At 41.9% G+C, this 15,187-nt stretch overlaps 2 protein-coding genes across 2 annotated transcripts in view; one reads left to right on the forward strand and one right to left on the reverse strand.

Moving 5' to 3' along the window:
- POLA1 (DNA polymerase alpha 1, catalytic subunit) overlaps positions 1-11,413 on the reverse strand; it is a 206,027-nt gene extending 194,614 nt beyond the window's left edge. The window contains exons 1-10 of the mRNA XM_069873687.1: positions 11,305-11,413; positions 9,045-9,169; positions 7,941-8,037; positions 7,369-7,449; positions 6,482-6,597; positions 6,162-6,224; positions 4,104-4,193; positions 2,100-2,295; positions 1,694-1,859; positions 664-842 (exon numbers count right to left, since the gene is read on the reverse strand). Of these exons, the coding sequence (XP_069729788.1) occupies positions 664-842; positions 1,694-1,859; positions 2,100-2,295; positions 4,104-4,193; positions 6,162-6,224; positions 6,482-6,597; positions 7,369-7,449; positions 7,941-8,037; positions 9,045-9,169; positions 11,305-11,335 (1,144 nt within the window). The 5' untranslated portion in view covers positions 11,336-11,413. The remainder of the gene's footprint in view (positions 1-663; positions 843-1,693; positions 1,860-2,099; positions 2,296-4,103; positions 4,194-6,161; positions 6,225-6,481; positions 6,598-7,368; positions 7,450-7,940; positions 8,038-9,044; positions 9,170-11,304) is intronic.
- Positions 11,414-14,113: 2,700 nt separating this feature from the next.
- The window catches only part of PCYT1B (phosphate cytidylyltransferase 1B, choline), a 47,166-nt gene continuing 46,092 nt past the window's right edge, over positions 14,114-15,187 (forward strand). Inside the window, exon 1 of the mRNA XM_069873732.1 lies at positions 14,114-14,270. Coding sequence (XP_069729833.1) covers positions 14,205-14,270 — 66 coding nt within the window. The 5' untranslated portion in view covers positions 14,114-14,204. The remainder of the gene's footprint in view (positions 14,271-15,187) is intronic.

Here is a 15,187-nt window from a genome sequence, read left to right on the forward strand (position 1 = left end):
CCTTCTGGTAAGCATACACAAAGCACAAATTAGAAACCCAAGATCCTAAAGCTGCTGAAGAGATAAGAGGACGGATGGGAAGTGCTTAGAACAGATGTGAACGTGACTTCTTTTGTCAGGGCTGAGATCAGAATGCTGCAGTTTTGAAGACAATGAGAGCCAGGATTCACACCTTAACTGCAAAAAGTATCTTAGGAATGTTAATCCAAAGATGATCTTCAAGATTTAGACAGTTTGAATAAAGGAATCTCAACAGAGCGTGTATTTTTCAGGCCATCTTCCTCCCTTAATAGGCATACCTTTCCTTCATATAAAATTGCGCAACTGCTATTGTACAGACTTTCTAATAATCCACCAGATTTTTAAGTTACATTTCCAGAAACAAGAAGAAAATACGTTCAACCGTTGGGTCACCAACATCACAGTGCTAGTAGTTCCCTTTTTATCTCCCTATCTATCTCCCTATACTAAACCAAGGGATAACATTTTTTGCTCAGTCACAGTGCCCTGCACTGAGGACACAGGGGTGGAAAAACATATCAATGTACAAGGTGTAGAGCACAGAGAGACAAGATACCTAGACATGACTCAGGCAAGTCTGAAAACCCCAGTTTATATAGAAAGAATCAGAATGGCATCTTCTGCCTTTAACTGAATGGTTACCTGGCTGACTGAACTGATCTTCATAAGCATCCAGCCAATAAAATTTTAAGACTCGGTCGTCATTTTCCCCATTCACAAGTGGAAGGATATTTGGGTCCAGCTGAACATCTGCCACTACTAGATCAGCTTCATCCTCTTCAATTCCATCCCAACATGAGATATCTGGGAGAGCACAACTTCTGCAGGTTTTACAGAAACAAAAAGAAACAAGAAGCAAAATTGTGCCTTTGCTATAACCACCACTGTTTCACTTTTTCTCGACCCTATATTCTCAGGCCTCTTGTTGCTCTTCCCACTGCCAAGCAACATCCCCACGAGATGGGTTTTCAGATCTCTTCTGAAAAGAAGGATGGAGTGGCAAACTGAGAAACCCACAAATAAGTACAATTCTTAATACATAAGATACTAGTTTTGATAGTCATTCATTGTTATTTCAGCCTTGGTCATTCAAGCCTTTACATAACAAGTACAATTATCCACCCATACAAGTTGCTCAGTGGGAATTTCAACAAAACTACCTTTTCAGTCATTAAAGTATTTTTGACATTCAAATATTTTATAGTTTAAAGGCACGAAACATATAAATCAAGATTCTTCTGAAGAGAAAAAAATGGGGAAAAAAACCCATCTTTTTCCTGTTTCAAAAGATATAGCTGTTCACCATGTAGAATTACTTTTAGTGACAACACTTTTTAACTACAACTGTTACCAAATACCTTCATAGCTGCTTAGAATAAGGATTTTTGCTTATTGGCATAAAAAACCATTGTTTGACACTCACACTGAGTCACCTCGATGTACTGAAATGTGTGTTATGTCCTGCTAAATCCCCAAAACATCACGTATTTTTCAATTAAGCAGCTATCGGTATGTTCAACATTATTGTTTTTAAGTTGCTAAAAAATAGCACATCACACAGCATTACCATCATCCAGTCTTATATCACAACTATCCCATTAGGAAAGACAAATATCAAGACAAATCTAAGGCTTATTGGTGTAAAGAAAAAAAAAGAAACAGAGATTCTTACAAGACAGATGTCTCTTTCTTTGATTCCAGCTGCTCTGTCTCTTTCTTTATGATTTCCTTGTCCCTCTTCAAGCTTTCAGCTGTCTCAGGTATAGTTTCCACATGCTCTGCTTCCATAGGTTCATCAAAGTCTTCCTCATCAAAATCCATCATTCCTGGATTATCATCTGGAAGTGTTGCACGTAGAACTAAAGGCTTAAGTCATTAAAATGACACAGTGTATACTACAGCAGTACACACAGATAGCATACTATACGCGTGAACATAACATACAGTATTAATGTACAAAGAAAATATCACATTTCAGCCATCTAAGCATCTAACTAGTATGAACTAAGAAGTATTTTAATGCTAATGCACCACCTTTAGAGTTTCCATAACTGGTATTTCACCTTTTTTTTTGATACCTTCAATAGCTTTCTCTTCTATTGTCTTCACTACTTCCCCCTTTTCTGTAGCTTTTTGCACATACTTGGTATCTTCATTTTCAGAGACTACGACAGATTTTGCTGTGTAATTAAGATGTTTAGGACGAAATGAAGCTGAAGAAAGAGCTTCCTTTCTGAGATGAGCAGGAGCTTTCTTTGATATTGGGGTGGTTACCTGAAAGATTTTATCCACAAGTTAAAAGAAATTCTCTTAATACCAAACAAGGGGGAAAAAAATATATCTCAAAAGTAAATGCTACATTCTATAGTATCATTTCTGCTGTGATGTGTTTCTACTGTAATTTTAAAAAGCAGTTTACAACAGGCCACGGCTGACATTTAATTAAGTTTGTGGTTACTTTCACTATTTTCCCCCACCTGGCACTACCCCACTCTTAAATTAAAACCTCTGTGCCAACTGAGTATGTGACAATGTACATCAGACACAGACAACGCCTGGAACAACTGGGGAAGGCCACTACAGCTGTTCACACTTGTTTGCATCAATAATGAGTTCAAGATGTCCACAGGACAGCATGTATCAAGAGAACAGAGACCTTTTCTACTGGGTTTCTTCATGCTACAGACACAACAGGGAGAGTGAGGAAAACACAGAAACCACATTTCAGCATGCTCTGCAAGTCTAAACTCTGAAGCAATAAGCATAGTTTGTTTTTCAGACAGGATTCCATTATGGCAGCAGCTACAGAACCTCTTATTTTGGAAGATGTGTACAAAGCAGCATCTACCATGACCAGCAACAGGCCTCGGCATCTACCGGCCCTTAACCTGCAGCAAAGTCCAAAACCTTTATCTTCAGGGATTGTTATTTACAGAATTATTATAGAATTTAGAGTTGCACAGTCATTTCTAGAATTTTAGTCTCAGTAGAGCTTCTTATACTGTGGCCAACACCAACTCAGCCCTCCACTCACCCTAAACAGAAAGCTAGCATTACTTAACCTACCTTCCTCAACAATTTTTTGCTAGCTCAGCCAGATTTATTTATTCATACATATATTTCTCCTTATCTCCTGAAGTGGAAAGTGTCACTGCCATCTTGCTTTTTATGCCTGTTTATTTTCTAAGGCTGCACTCTTCATCCTCTTCATGTGTATCACTGGCTAAAATCTCCAATTCCTCTCTCCCAGGACCACAGGAGATACCACCTGAATAGCTTGCATGGGAATTAGTTTCCTTCTCAAGGCTTCCTACAAAAGCGACCACTGTTTTGCACCATAAAGGCAAAGACCCTCTCTTACTATATCTCCCTCTTTATTCTTTTTCAACTACTTCTATGCTCCAACACAAGTGTTGAAATGAGTGCCAGCAGTGATTATTTGCAACATAAGAGTTGATGTCACTATTACAGGTTTCATATATCCAATTTATCCACTCTCCTCCATTTGCCCTCTACAGACTCTTACCAAGTATCTCACTGTATTTCCAGCTATAAGACCCTTTTCATTAACCAAAACTCTTAACAAAATGCTAGCCTTCCATTCTTAGCAGCCCATCCCTCCTTTCACTCCATAATCTTCCACCAGGGTAAACTTCTATCCATAGCTTCAATTCTCCATTTGCTTTCCATTTTTGCAGAAGATGAGCTTCTTATCATTTTCCACACCCACAAATATTCTTTCTTCTACTTATTTCACTTCCCCATCCGCCTTTCCTTGCCACAAGGATCTTTTCCACTCTTAGTGAAACAGAGACAAAGCAGAAGCTCACCTTCATGTGATGCACCTAACATTACAGAAACATTTTCCCCTGTAAAATTTAACAGCAGATAGAGTTGCATTCTGTTATGTATTAACATGGAAGGGGAAGACAAAAGAAATGTATGAAGCTACACAGTAACATTGCTAAGGAAGCTAGCAAGAAAAATAAATTCTAGAAGCAGAAATAAAAGACAACAGTATTCAAATAAACTGAAATACAGATTAAACTTATTAATGAGAATTTGGATATTTTTTACTCTACCTTAGGAGTTTGGGACGGCACAGAGAAAGGATTCAGTGGTACTCCAGCAGATCTTTTCCTTTTCAGGGTTACAATTGGTGGTGGACTTATCTGAACAGTGTAAATATTGAAAGAAAAGAGAAAGTGACAAAACGAAGAGACCCTCTTTAATGTTTTCTTTTGCCTAGGTTAGGAACAGCTTCCATAAGAGATCACTGATATTCCTCATTTGCCAAGAAAACGCACCTCCCGATACACAACTCAGCCACATAGAAAGAAAAAGCTGCCTGAGCAATCAACCCATGAAGACAGACACCAGACCTTTTTGGTAAACAGTCTGAGAGAAAAACTGTAATCAATAAGTGAAATAGTTTTCAAACACTGAGCATTTCACTAGCTAACCATGCCTATAATGCACAAGTATCAGAGAAACTGGTGGGAGATTCTTCATGTCTGCTGAAACAGTAGCACTGAGCACATATGCATTAAGGAAGGCAGAAGGGCTCTTTCAGCACTGTCACAACTAGAGGAAAACCTATTTAAATTTATTTACACATACTGATATTTTATACTCATCAACAGCTAATAACAAAAGAAATTTTAGAAAGCAAACAAAGCCAAAAAAATGACAAGCTGAGAGAACTGGGATTGTCCGGCCTGGAGAAGAGAAGGTTATAGTGGCCTTCCAGTACCTGAAGGGGGGCTGCAGGAAAACCGGGGAGGGACTTTTTACAAAGGCATGGAATGATAGGACATGGGGGAATGGCTTTAAATTGGAAGGAGAAGATTTAGATTAGATATTAGGAAGAAATTCCTCATGATGAGGGTGGTGAGGCACTGGAACAGGCTGCCCGGGGAAGGTGTGGCTGCCCCATTCCTGGAGGTGTTCAAGGCCAGGCTGGATGGGGCCTTGAAAAGCCTGATCTGGTGGAAGGTGTCCCTGCCCGTGGCAAGGGGGTAGAACTGGATGGTCTTTTAGGTCCTTTCCAACCCAAACCATTCTATGACATGGCTAACAACTATTTACATAAATAGAAGTCATAGTTAGCTTATTTCTCCTAATCAATGCTCCATAAAATTTGACAGCATTTACATGCACTTGCTTAATGATTTAAGGGATTTTGATAGCCCAAGATATAATTCTCAATCAGATGTCACAGGGAGAAGTAAAATAATAAGTGCACAAAATCAAGAGAACAACTTTACATGGGAACATCTATACCCCTCTTGCTGCTCTGTAAAAACATATTATGCTTATTATGATATAGTGTATTTCAATTCAGTATCTCTCTACTACAGCACTTTCATGGCTTACACACATGAGCAATCCTTTCAGTTTTAAAAAATTCTCCTAAGGTGCATTAACTCATTGTAAAGTCATCAATGGTGAACAGCCTCAGCTGAGACAGTACAGGCCTGCTACATCAGCCACTCTGCACTCCTAACTCAGGGGAAGTGTTAATCCAGCACTCCACAGCGAACTGTGGAAAGCAGAAGGAAGCAGACAGAAGTTCAGGCTGAGTCATCTACCAAAACAGTCCTCCCTCAGCTCCTCTTGTGAGCTCAAACATGCCAGATGAAAATATCCTACAGTAAATTCGCTGAAGCGTGGTGATACACACAGAACCACAGAATTGTTTGGGTTGGAAAGGACCTTAAAGATCATCTAATTCCAACCCCCTTGCCATGGACAGGGACACGTCGCACTAGATCAGGCTGCCCAAGGCCCCATCCAACCTGGCCTTGGACATGGTACACACTATCCAGATGCAGATAAGTCCTGTTCTACTTCAAGCCAACTACAACCTGGAAAACCGCATTAGCACAGGATCTCCATAACATTAATACAAACCATCTTTAATCAGAACATAGTAGTTTGGGCTTATCAAGCCAGTACAGTCTTCTGCTTGGTGCAGACAACAGGCAGACTGCATTCCTATGTGGAGTATATCAAGCAGACGTGCTATACAAGGAATCAATCTTAGACACTCTAATTTTAGGAAGAGCTTTTTATATGTTCCATAGCAAGGAAAGTTGATGGATTAAGGTGTTTCAAGCAGATTTTATTAATCTACTCACTTCAGCATTGAGATCTTGAAGAATATCTCCCAGTAAATCATCCTTTGACAGGTCCACAGTTTTCTGCAAGATAACAGATAGCCAAAGCTATTAGTTCTTAGTTATCTGTGCAAACTCAATCAGGAGATCAGCAGCAAATGGCTAAAGGATTTCTATAAAACGCACGAAACTTTTACAAGACAGCTCCATACGCAGGAGATTGTAGTAGTTGATGTCTTGCCAGGCACAAGAAACTGAAATGAGCTCTTGCTTCATTGCACTCCCACTAAAACACTGCAAACAAGTTAGAAATCTTTAAATTAAAAAATGTAAACACTTACATCTGTGTTTTTCTTCCCAGCGCTGGCTATAAACATAGACTTAATTGTGTTTGGTTTTGACACCACAGATTTTTTCATGTTCTTTTTATCAACTGTAGATGTTTTGCCACCTTTTCCTACAAAAAAAAAAATCAAGAAAAATTTAAAAAGTAAATTCTACATTAGAAAAGCTCAATGTTTAGGAGTCCAATTATTATCAGGAAAAAATATCTGAGACAATCAACTACATCTACCTCTACACTGCTGGCTGAAATGAAACTTAATTGTCTTTCATTTGCCATCAGATTTGTAACTGCTGTCATGCACACACACAAAAAGCAAAAGCCCATCAGCATCCTGCCTTTCCTAGTCATATCAGATGATCTTTGTGTACTCAAGTTCATCCTCTAGAAAAAGGACCAAGACGCTTTACACAGAAGCATCTCTAGAAAAGAAATAAATGGCCAAGAGTTGGATTCTCAACATTAGAATCAATTTCTCAGCTTGCTACCAACCTCAAAAGCTGGCAAAATCATTTGATCAGAGCCACAAAAGTATCCAAGGATTATAGCGGAGAGAGTGACTACACATCCTTTAGACATGGGTTTTGCAAACTAAAATCATTCCCAGACACATTTGTTCTAGAAGTGAATATATATTCCACAGAAGACTGCTAAAAAAATTGCTGCAGTAATGCTGAAATTGGTAGCAGTGATTTGACCGGAATTTGTGGACCTCTGTCTTCTGTATTGCAAGGGCTCAACAAAATCCACAGTCACAGAACCACAGAGCTTCCAGGAAAATGTCATTTGGCTGCATTCACCACATCTGATACGAAAAAGTTGCCCATCTTGGATACTTTTCAAAAGACACTGGAATACTTTCTACAGTGGTCACGTTCAACCTACCTTTCTTATTGGAACCAAGAGCATCACCATCCAGATCTTCATCAAAGATTTCCCTGCCATCTTCTACATAACCAATCCCATCTGCACAAAAAACAAATTGTTAAAAATTTACATTTTAAATTCTGTCTTCTGGTATTTCCAAATATATTCATAATCCAATTTTTTACATGTTTAAACACCTTTTACCCTTTAATACAAAGCAAATGTTATAAATGCGAAAGTGTTAAAAACTACAGCACTCCATATTCATTAGACTACACACATTTATTAGACAAATTTATAGACTAAATATTTTATTACATGCTTAATTAGAAATTAAAATTACATCACTGACAACTGGAAATAAAATTTTAAAAACACTTGTTAATGGAAAACTACTTTCATTACCATCCTAATATACTACAATGAGAACAATGCAAAAAAAGATTAATTTACATATAAAACCTTATCCTTGTCTCCTAATACAATTTGTAAGAATGAACTACAACCTACCTCAAATCTTGAAGGTTATGAAGTCAAATTGAGTTATGACATTGTGATAAAAATAACTCTCCAAATGAATTTTAACTTACCATCATCGACAATCCAGTCATCATCCTGACGTTCTCTGACCATCTTGGAGTATTCTTCCTCATCAATTTCATCATAAACCCCTGTGAACGCCTCAACCTACAGGTAAGGCATACTGAAGATTAACATTTGCCATACCGTTACTTATCAAAATAGGACATCAACATGAACACGAAAGTTCCCAAGAAATGCATGCTTTCCTACACTGTTACATTGTTCATAACTAGCAAGCACAGTTATCCACCCAGTTTAAGTTTCTTTTTTGGCATTTCCAAAAGACTGGTTACCAATTTTTAAAATTATCACACTAGACTGGAATTCAAACTCTACTGAAGCACTGGCGGAGGTTTTATTTTAAACTCACTCACTTTTTTGCTCATTTCACATTGCCAAAAACACTCAAAACCACCAAAGCAAAAAATCCTAGCAATGGAGACTTCTGACCTTTGCCTCTACTCTCAAACACCAAGGTGAGCTCTGTGAAAAGGTGATTTGATGTGCCCAAGAATAATGCTGAAGACGCTCTTCTGTGCCTCAGAGCAAATCTGTGTGTCAGTGACCTAAACACATAAGACTTCTTCACATCTTCCACCTCAATGTGGAAGTCACATCCTGTTAGCAATAGAATGATTTGAACAGCTTCAATGTTAGACTGCTAATTTTCAGTGTGATACTTTAGTTTTCTTTGTGGAAACATATCATACCAACATTAATGGATTTTGGTCACGTAAGGTTTTGAAATTCATTTAAAGTTTAAAATTATTTGAACTAAAAAGATAAAAATTACCTCCTATCATAACATTAATTACACAATTAAATTCTAAAAGTTGGTTCTTGCTTGTGGTATAGTTATCAAGCAATATCAAGCATGTTTGACTTGCAGCTATTAAAACTCATATTTTTGAAATCAAAAAGAAACAAATTATTTCAGAAAGCAGCAAAAAAAATCACAGTTATATTCTGTAATACATGCATTGTTAAAAGAACAAAAGCTGATCTGAAAAGCACATTTTGTTTCCCATTAACTTTTAGATACATATAAGGGTATTTAAACATCTCGGCTTGCATTCGCTTTTTCTTAAAAAGAAGAGATGAGGAACTTTCACCTCATATTTTATCTTTTCACCAGCTTTGGCTTTTTTCAGACGTTCCAGTGCTGCTTGCTGGCCTCTTCTAGACTTATTCTCACGTCTTGATCGTGATGCTGCATGACTTCCAGACTCATGCATAGCTGCAATTAATTAAGAACAAGAGAAGTAACTTCAGAAACGAGCTGCTGCTGTTGTCTTTGGTATTTAATGTTCAGTGATGTATTACTAGATGGTTGTTGTTTTGCTTAAAATGAACACTGTGACCTACCCAGCTAAAAGCAGAGCGACAGATGGCTCTCGAGAAGCAATGCTGGAATTATACTGAAGGCATGGCTTCAGACAATCAATCAGACTTCATGCCAGTTTGCATTCAGCAAGAAGCTACCACCTAGATTTCCAAAGTACCTCTCAAATCTCATCAACTCTTACTTGAAAAGGATCCCCCCTACTCTTTCCTTGGGAATTTCCAACTCCTTTTATTTTGCATGTCTCCATGACAACTCAGGAACAGACAGACTTAGAAAAGGCCTACACTGCCACAAAGCAGTGATGGGTTGGTCTTTTTTAGGCGCTTTCACAATGTTTAAGAGTGCAGCTAGATTGAGACAAACTAGTTATTTGTTGATAGCAGGATACCGCCACCCCATCTCCTCATACACTTTCTTCCCTTCACAAAACTCCCTCAGCAAGGTACTCTTCTCTTAACCTATTCCTGTCTCTTGGTTTTGGGGGGAACCATCTATCTGACCCCAGAGAATGAAGGGTCCCAATCCAACTCACAAAAGCAGACAACCAACCGGCCCAGGAACACAACTAATGGTTTCCTGTGACAAGCTGAATGCCCCACTGCAGTCAAATGAGAACCCAGGGCTAGTACAAGTGGCCAGGGCAGGCAGCCAGAGAAGAAAGCCAGTCCCTTCTAATGACAGCAAGACGTCAAATCGTTAATGGAGCTGCACCTAGGCGGCACGGCTGAGACAAGGGGTACAAGCTGCTCCTGGGAAGATTCCAATGGGATCCCATAAGAAAATTCTTCACCATGAGAACAGTTAAACCCTGGAATAATCTCCCCACAGAAATGGCAGATTCCTCTGCACGGGACACTTCTAAGGCTCAGGCTGACAGGGTGCTGGGCCATCTCGTTTAAACTATAGATCACCTAAAAAGGTTGGACCAGACGATCCTTGAGGTCCCTTCCAACCTGGCATTCTACAATTCTATGAAGTAAGGATTTGTATTGCTAAGGACCGGGATGAGCTAAAAAGGGGCATTTACACTGATCGGTCCCAGATGTGGAAGAATTGCAAAGGTGCCACAACACTGTGGGTGCATTCCTGCAAGATTTTCTGACAGCCCTTTGTGTTTACCGTAAGCAAGCGCCTCAGGCCACACGCTCCCCCCCAGACAAACCAATTTGCATCCCAGGCTGGTACCCCTAGGGTCACTCCAGGGGTGACGGGGAGCTCAGCCTGCAGCCTTTTCACCCGGGATAAGGAAGCCAGCACCGGGAGAGGGCTGCACGGGCAGAAGCCGCCCCTCCCGGTAAAACATCCCCACCCCTCCCGCCGGGGGCGGCTCCGACACCGTTCCCCGAGCCTGCCGGGGGAGGGACGAGTAGGGAACGTCCCGGTTGGAGAGCTACCCCCCCCCGCCCCCTCCCGCCCGGGGCGCCGCTGCCCCCCCCGCACCAAACCGAAGGGACGAGGAGGGGGAAGGAGGGAGGAGAAAGAGAGGGAATGAGAGAGGAAGGGAGGAATACGGGGAGGGAGGAGGACGGATGGAGGGAGAGGGAGGAGGAATGGAGGAAGGAATGGGGGCAGAGGGGGGAGGAAGGGGAAAGGAAAGAGGGGAAGAAGGGGGAGAAAAGGGGGAGGAAGGAGAGAAGGAGGGGAGAATAGGGAGGGGGAGAAGGGGGAAAGGGGGAAGAAAGGGGGAAAGGCTGGAGAAGGGAGAAGGAGGAGAAAGGGGGAGAGGAAAGGGGGGGAGCAATATGGGGAAGAAGGGGATAAGCCGAGAGGTGGAAGGGGGCAGGAGAGACGGAAAGGGAGAAGGAGGGAGGGAGAAGGAGGGAGGAAGAAAGGGGGAGAGAGGGGGGAAGGAGGGAGAAAGAGGGCAGACGGGGGAGCAATGAGGGAAGAAAGGCGGGGGGATTAAGGGGAGAGAGGAATGCGGGGAGACGGAAGGGGGGAGCAAAGGGGGGAGGAGGGGAGGAATGGTGGGGCGAGGGGGCACGAGGAGGGGCGGGGGTGCGAGGCCGCCGCCCCGCGGCCCTCACCGTCCCTTCCGCGCGCGCCGCTCTCGGCCATGGCGCCTCGCGCCAAAGGCTCCCGAAAGTGGCGCGAGACGGGAGCCCCGCAAAGCCGCCGGGGCGCGCGCAGCCAATCGGCGGCCGCGGCGCGCGCTGGGGGCGGGGCCTCCGCGCGCCTCCCGCCCCCCCACCCCGCTTCCCGGGGGGGCCGCCCGGAGGGGGGGGTTAGCCCGGGGAGGGGTGTGTTAGTTCATCCCAGGGTGGGTGTTGGTTTATCCCAAGGCTTGTTTCAGCCCAAGGGTGATGTTAGTTCTTCCCAAGGAGGATGTTAGTTCATCCTAAGGGTTAGTCCACCCCAAGGGTTAATTCATCCCAAGGAGGATGTTAGTTAGTCCCAAGGCTTAGTCCATCCCAAGGGTGATGTTAGTCTATCCTGAGGGCTAGTCCATCCCAAGGGTTAGTTCATCCCAAGGAGGACCTTAGCTCATCCCAAGGGTTACTTCCTCACTCTCTTCATCCAAGAGGGGTGTGCCGGCGACCTCGCAACCTCGGGTCAGTGTTGCTTCCAGGGCAGCTCCTCAGGGACCCTCAGCAGGGCTCCCACCTGCTGCAGTGGGTTAGGGCCCTGTAAACCCTAGCAGAGTGGTGCCTTTGTTGGGGCAAAGCAAGGAAGTGCACTCCCCTGAGTCTGGGGTAGGGTGGTGGTTGATGTCAGTCATCTGAAAGCTGGAGCCAGGATACGGTGTGAGGGTCAAGGACAGCCTGCAACAACAAAGATGGGTCCCTGCTGGGAGGAACAGGCGTTTCACACACGCTTTTAAGGAAAACATAACCACAGAAGCAAGGAGGGTGATCATGACAGACTATGGGTAATATCCATAACAGCCATGGATTTATTTTGGCTTATTTAGAGTAGGTATCATTAGCCTCTTGTCGCAAGTTTCAGTAACTCCTTTAGTAAGTAAATTGCTCCCTAATCTTTTCAGAGACAGATAGTGGTTGGCCAGTTCAGTGACGAAATAGATAATACAGCAGTTGCCTTCCTATTTCCTTTTTTACCGTTTGTTTTTCCTCCTTGCTAGACATGAAAAAAATAGATTCAGACTGGATTTCTTAAGAGGCCAAGTGCATGGAGAGCTCAGAGAGCTTTTGCCCTTCCTACATGTAATTTTGGCAGGGAGAGGGTAGGGGGAAGGTGGGGTATGTTCTGCTCTTCTTGATCTTACAGAGTTACCTTCACTCTCATGTTTTGGGAGTATGACACAGCAGCCTTCAGCTGAGGAGCAAGAGCTGCGTCCAGAAAAGGATTTATTTCCATTCTGAGTATAGCTAGAAATGTTTTTAAAAGCATCAGTTAAGACAAGCAAAGTTTTACAAGTTCTGTCCTTTAAAATGGCTTAGATCCACCTGCCTGTGCCCTCATTAAGAAAGCCAGGGAAACTGGTGAGGTTTATCCTGTTTCACCACAGATTAACCTTGATCTTTTTTTTCCAAAACCAGCAGTGTTGGCCAGTCACTACAGAAAGAACTTGCCAACTTTATCTGCAGAATTTTCTGGAGCAGCTTTTGCTGCGCATGAAAGTAGGTGGGCAATGACTCCAGCTTCTTACAAAGGCAGGTACCACCAACATTCCAGAGCCATTTGAGAGCAAATAGGACTGTCCTTATGGCTGATATGCTGTTAGAGGAGCATTACCTGGTATTGTTTGGCCTGGATATACTATTTTCAACTCTCTAGAAGAACTTTTATGGTTCTGAAACTGAAAAGTTATTTTCGTTCTTAACAAGGACTCCTTCACATTGGTAACAGCAAATTCCCAGACACTGATCCTTCTAACTCATCTACCCAGTTCCTAGTATAGATACCTCTCACTGCTGGACCTAGTCTTAGATGGAATCGGAAGAGACACCTTAACCAGCGGCAGCAGCTCCCTGGTGCCAAAAGACACAGGTCTTTTCACTTAGCCACCCTGACAGTCAGAATGCCCATTCCCAAGCACTCAAGAGAATCAGACAACCTCTCTCAGCTGTAACTAGCTATTAGATCATCTTGATTGTAGCAAACCCATATCTCTGGAAACACTGACAGCTCTAGGAAGAATGCTTGTGATACCTGTGGATGGCCTGTCATGTCATATCCACTGTGTTTTTTTCTGTTTTTAAACACTTGCAGAAAGCAAGCTTACATCACTGAGCATGATATGGGGTTCAAATTGAGAAGTTACTCAGATTTTTTAAGCTATGATAGAGAAATATGTATAAAATAACCATGTCACAACTTTGTTCATTTTGAATAAAAAAAAAGTGATGCTGCTTTCACATGCTTTGGAATTTTGAATTGACTGGATTTTAACGTTTTTGATTAAAAGAAGACAATACCCTTTGTGAGCTATCATACAAACAGTAGCATGTTTGTCATTCAGGTGATGCCATGATTTGGGCCGGTACACAGTGATACATTTAATTTACCAAACTGAAGTTGTTGCCATAGCTCCACTGTGGGACAGCACGGATCAAACAAAAGCCTTTTTCATGAATGCTAGTTCAATCCTGACCTTCATCTGTGGCTATAACAAGAATGCATCTGTTTCCAGCAGCACAGCATGACAAGCATATTTAAATGCTGCTGAGGGGAAAAAAAGAAGGGGGGGAAGGGCAGAGGATGCGCTTTGCTTTGGAGAAGAAAAATAACCCAGCAAGATCTGGGACCTCTCTACTAAATGGCTTTATCACAGTACATTGCTTTGAACTGATCTTTAACCTCCCTTGGGACAGTCATACAATAACAACTTGGTGTGACCTTAGCTCAATTGTCTTTGAAGTACAAGAAGTGGGAATTCTGCTGTGCAGTTCAGAGCCACCCAAGGTTCTCTCAAGGAAAGTGTGACAGCTACGGAGAAAAGTGCAAGAGAAGCACAGTAACGAAGATGGTAGGCAGCCAAAAATTCAGTACAGAAGAAGCAGCTCAGGAAGCTCCCGGATTTCAGCGAAAGGTGACAAAGATGTATTTTCTATGTTGTTTTATTAGAGCTGTAATTTAAATACACAAGTTATGAGTAGAAAAATACCATAAACTCATTGCAAGTAAGATAGTGTAAACAGTAGTGTATATTAACATATGACAGTTCAAATGGAGTATAGTATCAAACCTGAGTTAAAAGGACAGAATAATTACAGTATTGAGCATTATTCTTGTCTTCCTTTCTATGTATAGGGCATGCTTCATCTGTCTCTAAGACAGTAAGACAAAAATATAAAGCTCTTTGATTCAGACATTACAGATTAGGCTTATGGTTGGTAATTTCTTTGATGGTGGAAAAAAAATCTGTTGAAACTAAGAGGAGTGACATAAAACCCAGAATGTGAGTAAACCACGAATTATGGCAAGGTAGCATGTTTACCTGTATTATGTCTAACTCAAAATGCTTCAATATTGTTATATTGTATGTATGTGCATGCTAGTGCTCAGGATATCAATGTATATATACTCTATGTGTATGTTTCCTAAAAATATGGAGTATTTCATTTTCTTGCTTTTAACAGAATCGTAGAATTGTTTAAGTTGGAAAAGATCATCAAATCCAACTCTTAACCTAGCACTGCCAAGTCCATCACTAAACTATGTCCCAGAGTGTCCCATCTATATGTCTGTTAAATATCTTTGGGGTGATGACTCCACCACTTCCCTGGGCAGCCTGTTGCAGTTCTTGACAACCCTTTCACTGAAGAAATGTTTCCTAATATCCAATCTAAGCCTCCTCTGGCACATCTTGAGGGTGTTTCCTCTCGTCCTATTGCTTGTTACCTGGGAAAAGAGAGCAACACGCATCCAGCTCCCTACAACATCTTTCAGGTAGTTGTAGAGAGTGATAAGGTCTCCCCTCAGCCTCCTTTACTCCAGGCTAAACAA

This window comes from Phaenicophaeus curvirostris, chromosome 1 (assembly GCF_032191515.1).
Source record: "Phaenicophaeus curvirostris isolate KB17595 chromosome 1, BPBGC_Pcur_1.0, whole genome shotgun sequence".
NCBI lineage: Eukaryota > Metazoa > Chordata > Aves > Cuculiformes > Cuculidae > Phaenicophaeus > Phaenicophaeus curvirostris.